Source organism: Protopterus annectens, chromosome 9.part0 (assembly GCF_019279795.1).
Source record: "Protopterus annectens isolate FY-2018-M chromosome 9.part0, PAN1.0, whole genome shotgun sequence".
NCBI classification, from domain to species: domain Eukaryota; kingdom Metazoa; phylum Chordata; order Ceratodontiformes; family Protopteridae; genus Protopterus; species Protopterus annectens.
In genome coordinates this window covers 799,330,440-799,351,807 of record NC_056743.1, presented here as the reverse complement: position 1 = coordinate 799,351,807, position 21,368 = coordinate 799,330,440, and the positions used below count along the sequence as shown (strand labels likewise).

The following is a 21,368-nucleotide window of genomic DNA, read 5'->3' as shown; positions in this document are numbered from 1 at the left end:
AGAGAGAGTCGTCGGCTGAGTTAGTTTTGATAGATTGAACTAGCAGTCTGTTAGATCGAAGATGCCTTGGATTGTTATAGGGGGGTGATAATGTTTTTAAGTGCAGGAGTATTGTCTGGGTTGTAAAGGATTTTATAAGCCATAATCAGTTGGTTATACTGGATCAAGCTGGGCAGTTCTAGCCACCCAAGCTGGTTTAGATTGATTTAGTGGTGTGTCCTAAAAGGCAGACCAGTGGAAAATCTGGCAATGTGGTTGTAGCAGATGGAGAGTTTATGAAGAACAGACTTGTTTAGATTAGAGAGTAAAGGGGATGTGTATAGGAGAGTTGAAAGTAAGTGAGAGCAAGCTATGGCAATTCTAGCAGGTGGGGTTAAGAAGGCTTTTATCCTGTAAAGTGATCCTAATTTTTTATTGATGGTTTTAATGATTTGATTAACATGCAGTTCTAATTTAAGATTGTTATCTATGATAACACCTAGTAGTTTTATAGAGGTGGCTGGGGAGACTGTAGTCCCATTATTAGATTTCATGGTAAAGGTAAATGCAGTGGACTTAAGAGTTGGTGAGAAAAGTAAATAATTTAGTTTTTTTGGGATTTAAGATCAGACGACGACCAGTCCCTATCCCCCAGATGAACCCATCTTCACTGAACTGTCATTGAACTATATGTCAAAGCATATTAATGTCATGTCAAATGGTATTAGATACAATGAAGTTCGATAAAGGTAAAAAATGCTCATCTATTTAATATTTGTTTTTATTTTGCAAAAAAGAAGTTCTGATTTCTAAACAAGTTCTAAAGTTGTAAATGCTTGATTATTTTGAAGTCTCGGCTGAGAGTGGCTACAGTTTGTGGTTCTTTTTTTCCTGATTTTAAGGAGGCTTAGCCAGCAACTTCATTGCTAGAGAAGTACCAGGTTTATATATATATATATATATATATATATATATATATATATATATATATATATATATATATATATATATATATATATATATATATATTATACATGTATACATGTGCATGTATATATATCAATATATATATATATATATATATATATATATATATATATATATGTATATTATATATATAGATATATATGTATATAAAGATATATATATATATATATATATATATATATATATATATATATATATATATAGTGAGAGAGAGAGAGATGGTGTATCACATATATATGCATATAATCTACAGAAAAGGTATGGTCACAAAAGTGAAGTATGCACTGGGTGTATATTAGCCAAAAGGTATTTTCATATGCACATAAATGTTATGCATATTGTTTCTCATTATTATGTAGTCTTCAAAAAGTATGATTTCAAAATGCACAGACGTTTAACATGTTTGCTAATCTGATGATTTTCATGATAATCATTTTAAACTGGTCTTTGTTCTGCTGCTTCCAGGGAGTACAAACTATCTTATCTTTGCTTGAGGACGTGCATTGGACTGTGGACTGCATTTCTGTGCATCCTCCTTGTTGCTACAGATGCCAGCTCCCTCGTCTGTTACATTACTCGCTTTACAGAAGAAGCTTTTGCTGCATTAATCTGCCTTATTTTTATCTATGAGGCGCTAGAGAAATTGATCCAGCTTGGTGAAACATATCCTATTCATATGTACAGTCATCTGGATGAGCTTACACATTATTAGTAAGTAGATTTTCTGTTCTTCCTGGAATGTGAGATGGAGTAAAAGGTTGTTCATGTCATTTTTATATAACTCCTTTAGGCTGTTAGTGTAATTAGATGGACATCATTCCCTCTACAGCTACCATTCCTCTCTCTGCCCTGTCCTTGTCTGTACGTGTCCTAAGCATCTGCGGCTCCTTTCACTAAGTTGCAGTATAATACTTCCTACAACAGTGGGTTTCCGGAGTGTGCCTCCCCTTCTTTTCAATCATATTTCATTAAGTCAGTCCTGAATTATCTCTCTTTTACTTGACAGCCGTATACTTTTCTTCCACCATTCCCTTTTCTCTGCAGCTGCACCCACTCTGTGCCTCTTCACAGGTATTATATCCAAATCATATATCTACTTTTCTTCTTTCTTCCAGTGTATGTGTGCTGAACTGTTTATGTTTCACTTTGCCTTGCACCTGATCTACTGCGTTCACATCATTTTTTTAAACATCTTTATTAAATCAAAATTGCAAGAATGACATAGGTACACATGTACATTACTACAAAAGAAAACAAACCAAAATATTTATCAATATTTTCATGCAATTATCATTCAGTCAGACATTACTAATTTCCTTTCCCTTAAATCCTTTAAACCTCACTCCTCCTCCTCAACATTATTCTGCATGTATTGCTCTCAAAACTCCCATTTATGTCTATGTAATTTGCTCCTTCTCTTTTCTACAGATCCCCTTTCAGTTATTGCATCTCCTTTACAATATTCAGTATTTTAGTTACAGGTGGTTTAGATTTTAATTTCCACGTTGTCGTAACTGTTTTTGTTGTCAGTCAGTAACATTAAACTTAGTAAACTATGTCTATGCAATTCAGATCATGTGTCCCAGCTCAAAAGAATCATTTCCTTAGATACAAACATGTGCTCCCCCAACAATTCAGACAAACTACCTTGTAGTGAGTTTTAAAATCTGTGAATTCATTATATCCCCAAAAACATGTTCACAGTTACCGCTCTCTGCCCCATCACACCTCCAGCATTTGCTATTTACCTGAGGAAAATTTATCTGAAGTCTGCTTGGGGTATGTATTCCTATGCAAACACTTCTAAGCAAATGTCCTGAACCTTCTGGGCTTATTGCATACTTAACAGCCATACAGATGTCCTTCCATTGTTCCTTTGTAAATTGCTTTTCTAGACTTTCTTCCTTTCTAATCTCCTGTAATTAATTCTTATAGTTATGCAATATTTTATATGCCATACTAATTATTCCATTTTAATACCAGCTTCTGTTCCAGCCTCAACTAAAAACTTTACGAGAGTTGGTCTTTCCCTCAGAATTCCACAATCCCTTTATCTTTGCCTATACTCTAGTAATAATCCCTGCTAGGAAGGCAGTCTCTAACTTGTAGTCCAAACTTCTGCTTGGCCTAATTCTATTCTATTACCTTTCTCTGCATAGTAATTTGCTCCCAGTACCATGGTTCCTTTGTTAATTTTCAGTTACAGATTCCAACCCCTTTTGCCTACTTTCTATACCCCTACATTCAGTTTCATTTTGGCAACATCTCCTTTCTCCATTCTAATGTTGGCTTAGTTTTTAGAATACTTTCTGCTTCTTTCTGAATATAATAGTCTTTATGGTTGTTTTTATTCTGCTTAAGGATCTGCATCCAAACTCCTACTCTGTCTTATTAATTGAGGTCCAACCCCACACCTTAATCATCCATTTCCAGTCTCCCCACAGAACAAGGTGGTTTGGGATTACCTGATTTGAATGGGATACTTTAGAGCTATGTAGTTAAGGTTCATATACATAACACAAGCATAAGGTTATAATCACTCATTTCATATGCCTTGTGATGCAGGCTTTCTAGCAGCTTGCCTATCTTTCCACTATGTGGCTGACAGAAGCTAACACAGTATTCCTAATGAGGTTTTACCAGAGCCCTATGCTGTAGGATGGAGTTAAATTACTTTAGAATCTGTTCACCTAGCTGTTCAACTTAGATTCCTTTTAGCCTGTAGCTATTGCCCACTACATAATTTATGCCATAGGTCAGTGGTCCCCAACCACTGGGCCGTGGACCAGTACCAGGCTGTGGATCATTGGGTACCAGGCCGCCAGGCATGGAGTGAAAGGAAAAAGTGAATGTGTGCATGTATGTGTATGAGTGTGTTTATGTGTCTGCCTGCATGTGAGTGAATGTGTGCATGAAAGCAGTATGCATGTGTGTGTGAAAGAAGACGAGACTGTGTGTATGAGAGAGAGCGAGCAGTGAGATTGATCAAGCTGTTTTCTTACACTCACTAAGCAGTGCTTTTGCTGTTTAGCGAGTGTAAAATAAGTCAAGAAACCCAAAAAAAGTGTGTTTGTGTATGTTTCTGTCTGCATGTGTGGTGAATGCATGCATGAAAGTAGAAGAGTCCGCGCGTTCGCGCACGTGTGTGTGTGTGTGTGTGTGTGTGTGTGTGTGTGTGTGTGTGTGTGTGTGTGTGTGTATGTGTGAGTGTGTTTCTGTCTGCATGTGTAAGTGAATGCTTTCATGAAAGCGAAAGAGATTGTGTGTCAGAGAATGAGAGAGAGTGAGAATGATCTTATGTGAGTGAATGCATGCATGACAGCAGAAGAGACTGTGTGTGTGTGTGTGTGTGTGTGTGTGTGTGTGTGTGTGTGTGTGTGTGAGAGAGAGAGACAGAAAGAGAGAGAGTAAAGAGTGACAGTGATCCCTGGCAGCAGCAATGAGGATGTTCTTCATTCCACATTGCTGCAGTCCTAACTATTGGATAGTCCGCTGTCCAGTCGGCCCGAATACCAAAGTATATGGCTGACGTCGGTCAGGGCGCATTAGACTGACGTCAGTACATCAGGGTACTAATGTGCATGACCGACGTCATATCCTCAGTCTTTTTTGCCGCATGGTCCGATGCAGAAGCAATTTTGCGAGTGCAGGTTGGCGTTCTGAAAGTTTCTGAAGTCAGAGTTTCAGACCGAATCAAAGTTGGCTAAGTACCCCGTTGGGGAATATTTTGGTTTTTTCTTGCCTCAGTATTTAACCGGATGTCAGAAAAAGTGAATAACTGTATTTCTTGTGGGAAACAGATACCTCATAGGGATTACCATACTTTGTGTATACCTTGTTTAGGGCCTGAGCACGACGTTGTTGGATGCCGCTCTTGTGCTAGATTTAACAAACTCACTATTAAGAGAAGGTTAGACTGTGCCAGGTTAGTGTTTGGGAAGCGTTGTAATTATAAAATGCCGTCGGATGCTCCGACGCTTCGCTAAAAGCGCAAAGATAAAGCAGCAAAGCCTAGGGTGGAGGAACCGACAGTCCCAGACGTCGGTTCTTTGGAAGGCTCAGTGGAGCCGGAGGTTTTGCCAGGTGTTTCTTTGGAGTCTCAGGGAGAGACTTTACTGTTACAGGATGTATCCACTCAAGAAGTAGGCCAGGCTGAGGGGGCTTCTCAGGTGGCTGTTCTTCCCTCTCTTCCTAAGGTGGTTAGAGCCTCCCCTTCAGTTTCCAAGGCTTCTTTGAGGGGCAGGCCAAGTTTAGCTTCAGTGGGGGTTTCTCCTAGTGCTTCAGGGTCTTTGCCTAAGAAACATATGCTTAAAATGGCAGAGGATTTGATTACTATGATTAGGGGTTCTATGCCCCCTCCTGATAAGAGGCCTAGGGTGGAACCTGAGTTTGAGAGTTTTGAGCAATGCTCGGAGGCTTCGGAGTCTTCGGCTGAAGACTTGCAGGAGTACCCTCCTTATTCTGATTCTGATGTGGATGATTCTACTCCTTCTGCTTCTCCTCCTGAGGATTTCTCATTTTCAGAGACTCTGCATTCCATGAGGGAGCATTTTAAATGGGAAGGTCAAGATTTCTCTGATTCCAGGAAAAGGCTTAGGGAATTCTTGTTTTACCCCAGCATAGGCCTTTAGCTATACCTCCTGTTTTGAATGTGGTGGAAGATGTGTTTGCAGAGGCTTCCCTGAATCCTGATTCTTTGCCTCCTGCCCCAGTTAAACCGGATAGGTATTATAGGATGCCTGAAGCTCATAAGTATCTTTTAAGAGTCCTAGGGCAGACCCGAAACTGTCTCTCAGGGGCCTAAAGGTGTGAAGGCCTCAGTTGTTAAAAATCCTGTCCCTCCTGATAAAGAGGCAAGGGCTTTGGATAGATGGGGAAAGAAAGTGTATACTTCTTCCACTTTAGCCATGAGGGCGTTGAATTGTCAGTTTCACATGTTAAAATATCAGAATTATCTTCTTTCACAGTTGAAATCTAAGGTGGATGCTCTGGCTGAAGGTATTGAGTGTAAAGAGTTGCAGGATTTAGTTCATGTGTCTGAACAGGTGGGTAAACATTCCTTGCAGTGTGGTTTTGATGCTGTGCAGGCCTCCTCCAGGGTGGCTGCCACTGGTTCTGTTCTTCGTAGGCACGCCTGGTTGAGAGATCAGAATTTAGCTGAGCATGTTAAGACAAGGATTTTGGATGCTCCTTTACAGTCTGATGTGTTGTTTGGTTCGCCTGTGGAAGCAGTTTTGAAGAAAATGGAGGACAAGGCTAAGTCTATGCAAACTGTTAAAGATTTTTGCAGGTGCAGCCTCCGAAGTTTAGTAGAAATTGGCCTACTAAGGGATGGACTTATCCTGCTTATGATTCCCAGTCTAGGGGTAGGTCTAGGCGTGGTAGGGGCAGAGCTCAGGGTTCTTTTAGGCCTAGGACAGGGAGTTCCCCTGCTCAGACTTCTGGTGAGGGCAGGGGTCAGTCCTTTCGTAAGCAGACCCAATGACCTGCCTTTTCAGCTGCCAGCACGTTCTCACCTGGCAGCACCTTTGGGAGGAAGGCTGTCTCTTTTCAAAGAAAATTGGGATTTAATTACCCAAGACAGATGGGTTCTGGATATTATTCACCACGGTTACAGGTTTTATTTCCATACCTTGCCTCCTTTCAAAGGCATGCCAGACATTCCTCCTCTTCAAAGAACAGAGGCTCACAAGCAAATTTCTCTGTTGCTCCAAATAGGGGCCATTCAGTCAGTTCCTGTGCGGAAAGGGGCCTAGGATTTTATTCTCGCCTGTTCCTAGTACCAAAAAGGGGAACACGTGGAGACCAATTCTGGATTTATCTATCCTCAACACTTATCTGGACATTCCCAAGTTCAAAATGTTGACGTTACAACAGCTTTTACCTCTGCTGGGCAAAGATCACTGGATGGTAACTTTAGATCTCAAGGAAGCTTACCTTCATGTGCCAATAAGACTAAGTTGCAGGAAGTATCTGCGTTTTCGAGCTGGAAATTCTCATTATCAGTTCTCTGCATTGCCCTTTGGCTTATCTACTGCCCAGAGTATTCACAAAGGTTCTGGCTCCAGTGATAGCTTACTTCAGGCTAAAAGGAATCCAAATCTATCCTTACTTGGACGACTGCCTGATTCTGGCTCAAGAAAAGGAAGATCTTCTACAGCATCTGGAATATGTCATAGCAGTGCTAAGATGCCTAGGGTATTCTGTGAACGAAATAAAGTCCAGTCTAGTACCCTCTCAAGACATGTGCTTTCTGGGTGTGAGACGGAATACAGCAGCCCAGATGGCCTTTTTAACCCCGGACAAACAAAAGAATCTTTCCAGTTACTTCCATCATCTATCTCTTCAGTCCGGGCTGACTGCAAGGACAGTCCTTCAAGCCTTAGGGTTCATGGCATCTTGTATTCTGGTGCTTCCCAATGCCAAACTGCATATGAGGAAGCTACAATGGTATCTCAAAATCTGTGGACACAGCACTGCCAGGATTTGGACACTGTCATTCAAATAATACCTTGCATTCAAAAGGAATTTTTGTGGTGGGCTCAGGAATGTCACCTAAACAAGGGACTCTCTGTGACCCGGCCAGAGGCAAGTCAGATTCTAACGACAGATGCCTCAGACATTGCTTGGGGAGCTCATCTAAATGGAAAGTGGATACAAGACAAGTGGCCTGCCAGACTACAGCATCTACATATCAACATGAAAGAGATGTTAGCAGTTCAGTTTGCATTAATTGCTTTCAAGGAGTTACTTCTTCCAGGGCAGGTGTTGATTCTAACAGACAACACAACTGTCATGTGGTACATCAACAAACAAGGGGGAACACATTCTTACCCATTGTGCAGACAAGCAATGATTTTATGGGAGACTGCTCAGTCTGCAACTAACTCTTCAGGCAAGGTTTCTGACCGGAGCACAGAACTCCTTAGCAGATGTATTAAGCAGACAAATCATGGATCCCCACGAGTGGAAACTGGATCTTCATGTATTTCAAAAATTGACAGTGTCATGGGGAACTCCAGACATAGATCTGTTCGCTTCTCCACTAAACCACCAGCTGCCAAAGTTTTGCGAAGGGATTTCATCACACAGCTTGGAAAGTGGATGTTCTTTCTTTCAGTTGGAAAAATCTTCATGTGTATGCTTTTCCACCTCTGCCTCTTCTTCCAAAGGTGCTTCTAAAGGTCAGACAAGACAAGCCAAGGATGATTTTAATAGCTCCAGATTGGCCTCGGCAGCACTGGTACCCATTACTGAGGAGTCTGGTAAGGAAGCCTCCATGGCCTTTACCCTTGATTCCACACCTGTTGTCTCAGAGGGACGGTCATCTGCTCAATGTCAAGCTTCACTCTCTACATCTAACAGCCTGGCATATTCTGTTTTGAAAGACAGCAGGTCTCAGCTTCCTCAACAAGTTTTAAATGTGATTATGGAAGCCAGAAGACCTAGTGCAAGGAAAGTGTGCAGAAAAATGGAAGAGATTTTTATTTTGGAGTGCAGCAAACAATTTGGAGATTTCTGAGCCAAATTTGAGTGTGGCTCTTCAATATCTTACTGAGTTACTGGACAAAGGTTTGTCTTTCTCTTCCATTAAGATTCATGCTGCAGCAATTTCAGCTCACTATGATTGTGACCCACCATTGTTTTCGCATCCTTTGTTCAAGCAATTTCTTAGAGGGCAAAGAATATAAGACCCCCACGTAGAGCTCCTACTCCTGCTTGGGATCTCAATTTTGTGTTGGAGAAACTTACTCTACAACCTTTTGAGCCTGCGGCTACTGCTGAATTGAAATACTTGTCATGGAAGACTGCTTTTTTGTTGGCCATTACTTCTGCAAGAAGGGTTTCTGAGCTGCAGGCCCTTATGGCAGTGGAGCCTTTTTTGATTTTTCATAAGGATAGGGTATCTTCATTACTAATCCTTCCTTTATGCCTAAGGTGGTTTCTAGTGTGGCTTTAAACCAAACTATTCATTTGCCCACCTTTTATGCAGATCCCCAAAATAAAGGGGAAAAGATTTTGCACACTTTAGATGTACACAGGCTATTGCGTTATTATTTGAGCAGGACTAAGGATTTTAGGCAGTCTCAGCAGTTGTTTGTTTCTTTTGCTTTGAGTTCAAAGGGCATGCCTGTGTCAAAACAAACTATTTCTAGGTGGATTGGGTGTTGCATTACATTTTGTTATTCCCATCATGGCAAGGAGATTCCAGCTGGGATTAGGCCTCATTCCACTAGGGCTACTGCCACTTCCACAGCATTTCTAAGGGGTGGCAACTAAGGATATTTTGGAGGCAGCTACTTGGAGTTCAGTGCATACTTTCTCTAAGCATTATCACCTTCCTCTCTACTCTAAGTCTAGGGCTGGTTTTGCCACAGCTATTTTGCAAGGCATGTTGTCAGCTCCTGCTTCCTTATGATTTGCCAGCCTCCCTTACCTCTGCTTTGGGATTCTACCCAATAGTTAGGACTGCAGCAATGTGGAATGAAGAACATAGTACAGTTTTGTACCTACCATAAATGTAGATGTTCGAGGATCCACATTGCTGCAGTCCAATTTACCCTCCCTCCTTCCCCTCTGTGTTTAGGGATGGTTGTGTAGGTGAGGTTATATTCTGCTAATTTTGTATATATTGTATATATATTTTTTGGTGCAGGTATTTTGGGAGTTTTTGGTTTTTGGCCTTATCTTTTCAGGGTCTTCTGACATCTGGGGCAAGAAAAGACTGAGGATATGACGTCGGTCATGCGCATTAGTACCCTGACGTACTGACGTCAGTCTAATGCGCCCTGACCGACGTCAGCCATATACTTTGGTATTCGGGCCGACTGGACAGCGGACTACCCAATAGTTAGGACTGCAGCAATGTGGATCCTCGAACATCTACATTTATGGTAGGTACAAAACTGTACTTTGGCATATCTCTCAACCATACCATTCAACCTCTTGCGCAAGAAATCTGGACAGAGCCACAAATAATAGGGACAGTTTTTTTTAAATATGGCTTTTATAAACATAGAAAATCAATAAGGTTGCCATTAGGTTTATGTATAGCTCGACCATACCATGCAACCTCTGGCACAATAAATCTGGACAGATACCTCTGAACCTCTTAAGGCAATAAATCTAGACAAAGACAGAAATAATGGAGAATCAAAGGCCCAAAACTAGGGACACTTTTAAGTACTGCTCTTACAAACTTAGAAAGTAGATAGAAATACAGGTTTTCCATTAGCATGTATTTTTCTGAAGGGTATGAAGTCTGAAACTCAACTGTTATTATTTCTGACTTCAAATCTCAATAATCTGCCAGTGATTTGCCAGAAAACAAAACATTTTTGAGAAACAGACCAAAAATATGATGCAAAAATCTGGACATTCTATGAAAATCTGTGTAGTTCAGAGGTATGCCGGACAGGGCCTAATAATAGGAACAGATTTTAAATATTGCTACTATAAAGTTAGAAAGTCAGTAAGGTTGCCATTATGTTTACGTACATTTCAACCATAGTTGATCAATGTTATGCTGTTAAGCAGAATGTACACTTTTTCAGGGGGGATTATTGCCTGTTGTCTTTTTATTGTACTTTGGAGCTTTTCTCCCTGGGTCTCTGCTGAAAATGGACATCTACTCCAGTTGGGCCTCCCTGGTAAACAAATGTCAAATAAATAAATAAATAAATATTATGCACTTTATTATGCACGTGATGGCCGGTCTGTGGAAAATTGTCTTACATGAAACCAGTCCTTGGTGCAAAAAAGGTAGGAAACTGCTACAGTAGGTGATTACGACTGCTAAATCCTTTTCTTGTCATTTTTCCCATAGGGCAACCTCTCCAAGCATTTGTTTTTGTAGAATCCATTCTTCAAAAACCATAGTCCTAAACTTCTTTTACAGTAAATCTTTGCAGACACTTGTCTGCCCCTTCCCCCTGTAACCTGCAATGGGTCTGTTTGGAGATTGCCAGCTTATCAGTTAGTACAGCAGCAATCTTGTTATCATCACTTTGCAGTCTGTGTTTGTATGAAACCAGGTCTGGCAGAAGCTGGGAAAAGACTTACTGCAGTTCAAGTTTTAGAATGTCTTATCTCATATGATATCCCAAGACAACATGATTTTACTGCACGATAGAGCACTCTCATTTTTATAATTGACTTGCTTGCTAATACCCTGAGCAAAGATATGGGTGCAGAATTGGTTAATATTTTTACCAAGGTAATAAATGTATTTGATTCATTCCAATATTTTACACTCAAAATTCTCTGCTATTGGTCTACGGGTTAACACTATAAAGAGATTTTATGTCTACATATCTGATAAAGCTTTAAGTTAAAATTATATTTCTGGGCTCCATTCGTATGAGTGTAACTTTTGGAGTCCTCAGGGATCTATCTTCAGGTGAATGAAAGCCCCTGTCTGTGTAACTAACATTACATAGTATGCCATTATTCTGGTCACACCGGTAGTTATTAGCTGTGCTAAGGTCCTTGATAATATTGTCTGCAACATAAGTACATTTGTGATCACTAGAAAGCACCTTTAGAAAATACTAATTTAAATAACTAGGCTTTGTCTTGATCCATCTCTAAACTTCTCTCTCTCTTTCTCTGTCTGTCTCTCTCCATCCTGACAGTACAAGGAAAAAGGTAACTCCCTTCTATTTTGGTCAAATAAAATCTTCCCCTTTCTTACCAAGTCTACTATAATAGCAATAGTGGAAAGCATTCTTCTGTCCCAACTGGAATATGGCCTCCAATTTGATATATCTGCATCAAAAAGAAACTCTACACAAATCCTAACTAGTGAAATATGTAGCTTCATTGCACTCTATACAAAATAAGAGTATCACTGCAAAACATTGGAAAGAACAAACTGAATCCCAGTAAAACAGAGAGCTGTCCTTCTATTAGGATCATAACTATTCAAACCGCTAAATCACAAAGTACACTGTCCCTTAACAGCCAAAATAACCAGGACCCCCCCCCCTCCTATAGACTCCAAAGCCAGAACTATGCTGTTGTTATATTACAATCCCCCAAAACAATACTCCACTGCACAGATCATTTCTTCTCCATACTTTGTCTTAGACTATGGGAATCTATTCCCTTCCAAATCTGAAACACTTTATCCTACCTCTATTCCAAACCCAGCTAAAAGCCTGTCTCCAGAAACTTGTCAAATGCCAGTGACCATCTTTTCCAACCACATGAAACGATTTCTTATTTCTTTCTCCCACAGTCTTCACTAAACTGATACTGAGACACCCTTTGCAATTCTCATACCTCTTCACCTTATCCACCATTCATATTTCCAACCTTTTGGCCTTATTGTAAATATTGTATCACACTATTATCTATGTTTCAATACCGTTTCATTAATAACTGCTATGTAATCTTTTTATAGTCTTGTTTTTGTTGACATTTACATTTATCTTCTCCCACCTGGGCAGAGACTAAAACTGGTCATTTGTAATCAGTGCAGTAGCCTGGTTAAATTTAGAATAAGATAAAATAATTTCAGGAAAGCTCTAGTTTGATTCCAGCAAGACAACGTTTGGGTTAATTATGAATAAGTCTGAGTCATGGTGTTCTCTACCACAGCAAACTACAAAAATGCAACCCGACTGGAAAATTCACTGCCCTAGTGTTGTTACTGTAGATTTGGCCTCTGTCTTCTTTTTTTATTTTTTTGTCTCCTACATTCCTTTCAGCTAACCATAGGCAATGAGGACCTCCCTACTAACCACTTTAGTCCATGTATTCCCACTAAATGGCACTAGTCCATGGGTTGCAAATATAGAGTGAAACAAATGTCATTATTCATGAATTCACACTCAAGCAACCCAGTGAGGTAAGCAAGATAGACATCTCTCAGTATGTTTCAGGAAGGCAATGTCTGGTACTGTAAATGTACTAAGTTTTGCACAAATCTATGACTTCTGACCAAGGCCTAATGATTGATGTAGTTTTCATGTACCTCAGTAAAGAGTTTGACACCTTAAGTCATGACCTTTGATTAACAGATTACCTAGTTAACTGGATTAGGGACTAATTATTACACAGAATTTATGTGGACCCGGCTGTATTATAATCTGTGACGAGTATTAACAAAACTCAACAATTCCTCAACATGCAGCTTGGTCTTCTTGCTGCTTAAACTTAATCTCACTAGCCTTTGATTAGATCATATAATCCTGTTCAGCAAATATGCAAATCTAGTAGCAACAACTGCATGCAAAAAGAACACTGGCAAACTATGAAATCATTATATTTTGGCTGTGGGATTGTAATACACCTCCAAATGCTACAAACATTGCCATTATGTCATTTGTGAAAGTTACATATATAGAGTATTAGAATATGAATAATATACTGACAATACAATGAGCAAAGTACAGAGCTAAACAAAGACATGCTTACACATGCATTACCAAACAAAGAAGTACATTTTTGAGATTTATTAAGTAAAAGTCAGTGACAGTTATGTTCCATTCTACACCACAGCTATAAGCCCTATGGTAGAATGGGCAGCAACATTGTAGAATTCCTATATTCTCTATTTAAAAAATGAAACAGAGCAACACAGAGGTATGGAGATTATTTCTGGTTCCCAACACTAGAACAGAAAAACTAGGATTAATCTCACTCTCATAATGAAACATTAGAAGAGTCTTGTCAATGGTCTATAAAGTCTTCAGAGATACAACAATCTGGTCTTAAAAACTTGAAACTACTGCTACTACTGAAAACTCAGGCTTTACTCTTGAGGTGAATTTCTTGGCACCCATGTCTCGAGAACACCTAATAAGATAATAAACTGTTTATCATAAAAATCCACATCATAATCTTGTAAGTAAAAACAGAACAGTCGTAGTACACTTACTGTTAGTGCCAAAGCTTTCAGAAATCTAGCAATGAGATTAGCACATAATCATGTAAAGGGAGGACTTCTAGGAATAGACAAAACTAAAGTATGATGCCTATCAAGGTTTTACTGGACAAGAGTAATAAAACAAGGTGGAAATATCTGACCTGGGCATCCTGAAAGCTAAAGGAACATGGGGAGAATAGAAAAGCCCACTAAGAAATGCCAAAGTGCCATAGAACACCCTACCAACTTATAAGACAGGCTGAAGATGATGATGCCTATCATACAAGAACATGAAAAAGAGCCCATGCCATACAACAAGGGGTGTATAACAGAAATGTGTAGACCGAGGAATTTAGAGTTGGAGATCAGGTGTTAGTTTTTGTCACCTCCACAAAAAATAAACATCAGTCCTAAGTGCATCCTCCTTTGAATGAGATGCCTAGTACTATGAACCTGTTATCAGTTTGCCATCCATACCCTACTGCAATATAATCAGCTTACCAATTTTTTTTTTTTTAATGTAAAAGAGGCAATTTATTCTTCAAGGGCATCAGGCACTGAATTTATAGATGAAACATTGAAATATAAAGTTGTTTGCCAGCAGCAACCTCTTCGTTAGTTACAAATTTCTTTAATGTAGAATTATTCAAATGACTTTTACTTCTGCAGAGATTGTGCATATTTACTAATATTAATGGATTGTAATGACAGAAGTTTGAGTAGCCTTTTATGGTTGAAATATTCTGAAATGGGCAGTTTTGTCATTATTGATACATACACTTTGTTTCATTACTTACTGGAAATATTTTCAAAACTACAAATTTAAAAGACACTCTAACAAGTGATGCTATATTATACAACAAATTTAATTTAATACAATTAGGAAGGGAAATCAAAGCACATATGTATGTATGCATGGTCCTAAAAATGTGTGCAAGGGACCTATGGTTTAGGAACAGCCCAAGATGAATTGAATCCACCACTGGCCAGATGCATTTTCTTTGCATGTGGATTTCAGTGCTGTTTCAATGAATGTGAGTTTCAAGGGCAGAGAAGTTTTAATGCTAAGTCTGTTTTCATTGTAAGACTGCATTGTTTTGTTTAGCAAATGGCTATCAGTGTTTATGCTATAAAATTTGAAATAAAAGTTTTAAATTAATTCCAAATATCTGTAATCATTGTATAAGTAATGAAGAAAATAGTATGCAGACTGATAGGTTTAAACAGTATCTTATTGTAACTGGGGAGACACAGCCAAGTAATGGGGAACTGGAATGGTTGTGGGGGCTGCTGTGTGTGTTGGGGAGGGGATTGATCCATTACCCTGCCTTGGGTCGCATTTGAACATGTTCTGTCTGATGCAAACTAGACTCTAGTCTATGTAGACACTGCAGTTTTTGCTCATCTCTAAATCTTATTGATGTAAGTATAATTCAGTTACAAGAAAAAGTACAAACTACCTGCTGTAAAAGTACTGAGATTTATTAATGACACATTGACTAGTTGTAATATGCAATATTAGAAAAAGTCAGAGTCTCGGCATATTTTTGCATATAATAATACACAAATCTGTCTTAACATCCTTTTCATTGCCTTCATATCTTTCCATTTAGTTTGAATATGTTTAACAGCTGCAGGACCTGAGGCTGATTGTCCTACATCTGTAAAATATTAATGTTTGATATGAGCATTTAAGACAAAAGTTAGAAAATATGCTGTTACACTGTTGCTACATTTTTACAGTGAAGCAAGCCCCCTGCACTCTCATAGCATTGGCAGCTATTGCCCACATACTCCCTTTAACAGTACTTATTGCAGTAGAGTGAGAACACTGATATCACAACCTCTGACTTGTCATATACAGCCTCCACATTTACAGTTGTACTCTGATAATTCTGAGGACCACAGTTATGGTCCCCAGAATAACAGCAGGTTACCAGTATTTTAAAGTTAACCCTTGGGATATGAAAAAAGAACAGGATAATATATGAGAAGTTGTTTTACATGGAGTGGGGAACCTTCATCTGATGTGTGAACATTTAACTATGCTATTATTCCAGGAACATCAGAATTAACTAACTTTCTATGCTGCATGTCTTAGTTTTTGAGTAAAGCCCAGAATATGCAGTGTACTGGTAAGTACTAGAGTACACTAAGGTATCACTACTTTACCTTAATATGTATATATCCTCCTCATTTACGGTTGTATTCTTATAGTTCTGAGTATCACAGTTACAGTCCCCAGAATAACAACAGGTTACTAATATTTTAAAATCAACCCCTGAATACGAAGGAAGAGCTGCCTTGTCATGTGACTTGCTGCCTAATGTGTGATGGTATTCTGAAGTGCAGTACACCTCATTATGCTGCATCTATGGTTAAATAATATACATGAACATATCTGGAATGTGGAATGTTGCATTAGGTAATGTTTAATGATGACAGATACCCAAAAGCTGCTGTCAGACATTGTTCTGCAAGGGATTCTTAGTTGTTAGTTGTAATATCCTTTCAAATATTAGACAATGATAGACCTTGGTTATTAGTTTTTAACCATGATGAAGTATATGATGGGATGAGTTATGGGGCTTATTAGCATTTTTGGCAGGAGATATTTCAGTACTAAGGCACACATACGGTAAATGTCATAAAAGATGTTACATGAAGAAGCAACATGCCAGCTTATTACAAGTCAGGATTTTTGGCACCTGTTAAAATCTGTTTTTAAATCCTCAGCCATACTAAATCAGTAAATCCTTTCTCCTCTATTTTATATATACTTTAAACTGGGTCACAAAAGCAACAAGTCAGTGTTTATACTAAATGAGATCAGACACAGAAAAGTATATAAAATTCAAAGCTAATGGGAAATGCTTTGCCACAGTGAATAATGATGCTCCTGTTTGATAGATCAGCCATTGTAGCACTGTATGGACAGCATATATCTTCAGACTCCTTCTATGGCTAATGCTTGTTAGATTTCAGTCATAAAGAGTAACACAGGACATATGAGCCATGGCAGGATGTTAGGTGATTTAACCCTATTTTTTCTCTTTTATGTTGTTAGCTGTAAGTGTTCGGAACCAAATTCTCCTTCTAATAAAACATTGCTGTACTGGCAGAACCAAAGTATCATTCCTTCAGCAGTTCCGTGGGAAAACCTCACTGTTAGTGTAAGTTATACTGATTGCTTTTTCTGTTTTGCATGCCTGAAATTAAACTTTGGAAGAGTGAGTGAGATTTTGTCGGATCATAGAAGAGGGTCATACTGACTGCTTAATTACATGTTGTGATGTATATTCAGTTGAGGTTATCCATAAAATGTGCATTGGGTGCTATACACTGAAATGTTTTGTGCATGCTTGTGTGTGTGTGTGTGTGTGTGTGTGTGTGTGTGTGTGTGTGTGTGTGTGTGTGTGTGTGTGTGTGTGAGTTAATTTCTCTTTTGATGGGATAGTATCATTGGTAGTTGACTAAGACCCATTATGCATCCTGCTTGTTTTCAATAACATCTTGGACCTTTGATCTGATCAGATGACTTGCTGACATAACAGTCATTCAGGAACTAAACCTAGGTCTTCAGAATTTAGCTAATTTGCATATTGCTATGTTATGATGATTGTACCGCATACTAGTAAGTTAAAGATATTTCACAGTTCTGAATAGGCACTGCCTGCCGTGCCTTAACTGATCTTCACTGTGCTTCCTCAGAGAAATTAAAATATAATATTTGTTAGATTAGTCAAAACTACTATTTTATCATAAGTATTATACCACCTGTCTAAATATATACATACAGAATTCTGGACAAAGCCTAAAATAATTGTGGAGAAAATCCCACAGATAGGGACACATTTTAAATATAAAATTAGGTTGTTGCTAGAATAACAGCATTTATGTTAGCATGCATTTTCTAAAGGATATGAAGCTTGAAACTCAAATGTATGTCATTATTTAATTACTTCAATCCTTGCCGATTTGCCAGAAAACTATAGATTTTAAGAGGAACAGACCAAAAGTATAAGGCAAAAATCTGGACATTCTGTGAAAATCTGGACAATTGAGATATATATCACACATACATACTTGATGGATCAGCCAGTTTTCCAAGTTCCTCACCACGATCTACAGCTTGCTATGATGTCTTTGCGCAGTAAGTGCAGAGGAGTAAAATGAGCAGTTATTCTAGAATGCTAATGACAAATTGTATGTTAATGAAGAATTAAAGAATCATCTTTGTTCTCTAATTGCCATTATTTAAGTAATTTTACCCAAAAGGACAGGTATCACTGTGAATTAATGAACTACTGAGGGACGTTATAAATGAAACCTGTCTGTATAAATGTAGGATATCTACATCACCACTAAGTCAATTCCTTCCCAATAATACTTACCCTGCAGAGTACTACTGAACATGCAACTGATAAAATTACATGGTATCAACAAAGATAAGACTTTGACTGGCCTGGATTCCAGGGGAGGAATTCCCATCAGTGAGATAAGTGACCAAGATTTAGTTGCTGTCTGTGGTGCTGATGATCAGTGCTTTGCTTTCTTTCAGTGATTGAAGTTGAATGTTTAAATTACATGGTAGAGTAGTCCATAAGACAGAAACTGGGAGAAGGTGGCAACAGATGGGTGGCTGAGGAAGTGAAGACTGACATCCTCACTGGGAGCAATGATAGCAGCATACAGCCTTCCTGCTCTGATGTCATTACATATCTGTACTGGAATGGGGTGTAATAGGGATTAGGGCATGAAAAAAAATACAAACCAATGTTCTTTTCTACAAGAAATAAGTAAGGTGATGGGAAGTGAATACATGCTGGGATTACTAAAATAAAAAATTAAGAATATGCTTATTTAGAGAAAATGTGGACCTTTCTGAAGTGTGTTTAAAGGTTTCTGTGTATAGGTCTGTGCTGAATGGATCTAGACATTTACAGCAGAGCAGGCACATGTGACCTTATACATTGTCTCCATGTCTGGAAGAAACGTCATAATTTCAGTCAGCAGGTGTTGACTCTTAAAAGGAAGTGGGACATACCTCTACACAGTCCCCTGGATCCATCACAGCTGCTTCTCTTTCTCCAAAGTTTTTAGTCTGTTTATTTGATAGTTATATTTTATGACCACTCTTCTAAAGTAATGATGTGTTACCTTCTAAATACCTTTTTGGACATGTAATATTGGTGTATTTTCAATGGGATTACAGTGTGTGACTGTTTCAACTTATATATCACATAAGGGACTTTTAAGAAAAAAAAGTGACCACTTTCTCTGTGGTATGGCTAGTGTTTCTGTTTGTTTTGTAAAGCTCTGAAATTTTCTGTTGTTCATTTCTGTATTTTATATCCATCTTTACTTTCTGCAAAGTAATCCTGTAGTGCTGTAGCAGGGCTATAGGACAATAAGAGTTTCAGGAATGTATCTTTCCCGATGGACAATGCTTGACCCCCCCCCTTTATTTCATATATATTTCAGTTTGTGTTCAATTTCCAGACACCTTAAGTGGAATCTAGTGGTTTGTTGAACTTAGGATTAGGATGTTGAGCCTAAGATTCATATGGAAACACCAACTCCTTCAAGTATATCATAGATATAAGAGTAAACTACTGTACTGATATGACAGGATGTTACTTCAGGAGTTTGCAGGCTTCCTGACCAGATCAATACTGAGGAGCTCAAACCGGTTAGTGTTTTGCAGCTTAAGTATCTAGATTGACAAAGAGCCCATGGCTGTTGTAAAATAATTATTTTGCATTACAAAGGAATTCAGTTTTTTGTAGATGACTATTTCTGTTTCACATGTATGGGCATGCTGCTCTGGACTTGGTCTTTAAGCTTGGTGTTTCCACATGTGATTGGGTTATGAAGCCTATCAATGTGTTAGGTCATGATCTACTTTACTGTGAGGTTAAAGCCCTGATCTTGAGATGTTCTGATACATGAATCTTAGACAAATCATCAAAGTCATGTTTTGTCCTGTCTTACATCAGGCAGTGTGTTATTGTTGGTCCAGAGGAACTTGCGGAGGTTCAGTAGTTTATCTTGACATCTTTACTGCACCTCTTATAGGTTCATAGGTAAGTACTAGGCTAGCTACCCTTGAGGGCCATTTTAAGCATAGACAGTTTCCCTTTTTGTGCTTTAAATAACCTATCTCATTTGGGTATAGATTGGCCTTACTCATCCCATGGGCGATAATTACTGGGATCTTACCATAGATAATTTGAAGGAACCCATGCATGGGATAAAGCATTTAGGAGCTACCTCTGTCCATTAGTAGTACAGGGGCAGTCCTGGGGTACCTTTTATGTTTCCCATCCATTCATCTAAGTTGTGCGTGAAAACAGACATGGATGAACTGTTTTCTGTGGATGGGGAGTCTGTTCCATAGCTGCAGTATTCTCTGCAAAATATACCTGTCTCTGCAAACTGTTCTGTTGATGATGCAGAAAAGGTTTATATCCCTAGACTAAGTATTTCTGATGCTGTTTGACTTGCTGATGTGCAGTAAATCCATCAGCAGTGGGTCAGAGGATGCTTTGTATGCCAGACACAGGTCACCTGTTAGCAGTCTGTATGATACCAAGTACACATACAGGGCTTTGAGATGGTCCATGTAGGACAGGTTTTTTAGGCCTTACAGACACATGTCAAAGGTTTCTTTATATTCAATAACTGGTATAATGAGGCTGGATAAGGGGAGACAATGACATCCGTACATCTAGATACAATCCGGTTGTCTATAAGCTGTGCAATATAGAAGGATGTTCTTATAACAACAGACACATGTTGGTCAAATATTAGGTCACTGTCCACATAAGATCCTAAATCCTGAATAACTGGGTCACCTCTTAGGAGTGTATTGTGAATGTGGTAGTTCTATGGGGTAGATGACTTCATAAAAGATACGATAATGCATTTTTTAGCATTTAGTTTTAGACCATGATTTTGATACCAATTATTTATTTTATTTAGTTATTTATTTATTTTACATTTGTTTACCAGGATAGTCAGACTAGATACATGCCCATTTTCAGTGGAGGCCCGGGGAGAAAAGCTCAAAAAAACACATTCAACAAACTGTTACATTTTTACAGTTTAAAACACAAAATAAACACAAATAAAAAAAGATTTGTACTTAGATGTAAACAAACACAACATACAAATATACACAAATAAATTATTACATTTTTACTCAGATGGAAAATTCTAGACAGTCTTTTTAAGAATGATAGGGTGTTGAATGCCTAGTAGGCTAACCTGGTAGTAAATCCAAGGAGATCATAGGATATATAAGTTAAGAAACAAAGTGTAGGCAGACGTCCTTCATGTGCACATGAGTGATGGTTAGAGTTAGTCTGGATTAGGATAAGGACATAGCCATCATTTTTTAAAGTACTGAATCAGACTTTTCTTGAACTGAGGTAGAGAGAGTTCAGATGTAAGATTAGCAGGAAGAGAATTCCAAGTTTTGCCAACAGAGTTAGCAAATAGAGATTCTCCGGCTGTGTTGTTGGATTTG

At 38.6% G+C, this 21,368-nt stretch overlaps 1 protein-coding gene across 1 annotated transcript in view; it reads left to right on the top strand.

Moving 5' to 3' along the window:
* The window catches only part of SLC4A8 (solute carrier family 4 member 8), a 1,419,216-nt gene that overhangs the window by 1,152,205 nt on the left and 245,643 nt on the right, over positions 1 to 21,368 (top strand). Inside the window, exons 14-15 of the mRNA XM_044082169.1 lie at positions 1,432 to 1,677; positions 16,905 to 17,010. Of these exons, the coding sequence (XP_043938104.1) occupies positions 1,432 to 1,677; positions 16,905 to 17,010 (352 nt within the window). The remainder of the gene's footprint in view (positions 1 to 1,431; positions 1,678 to 16,904; positions 17,011 to 21,368) is intronic.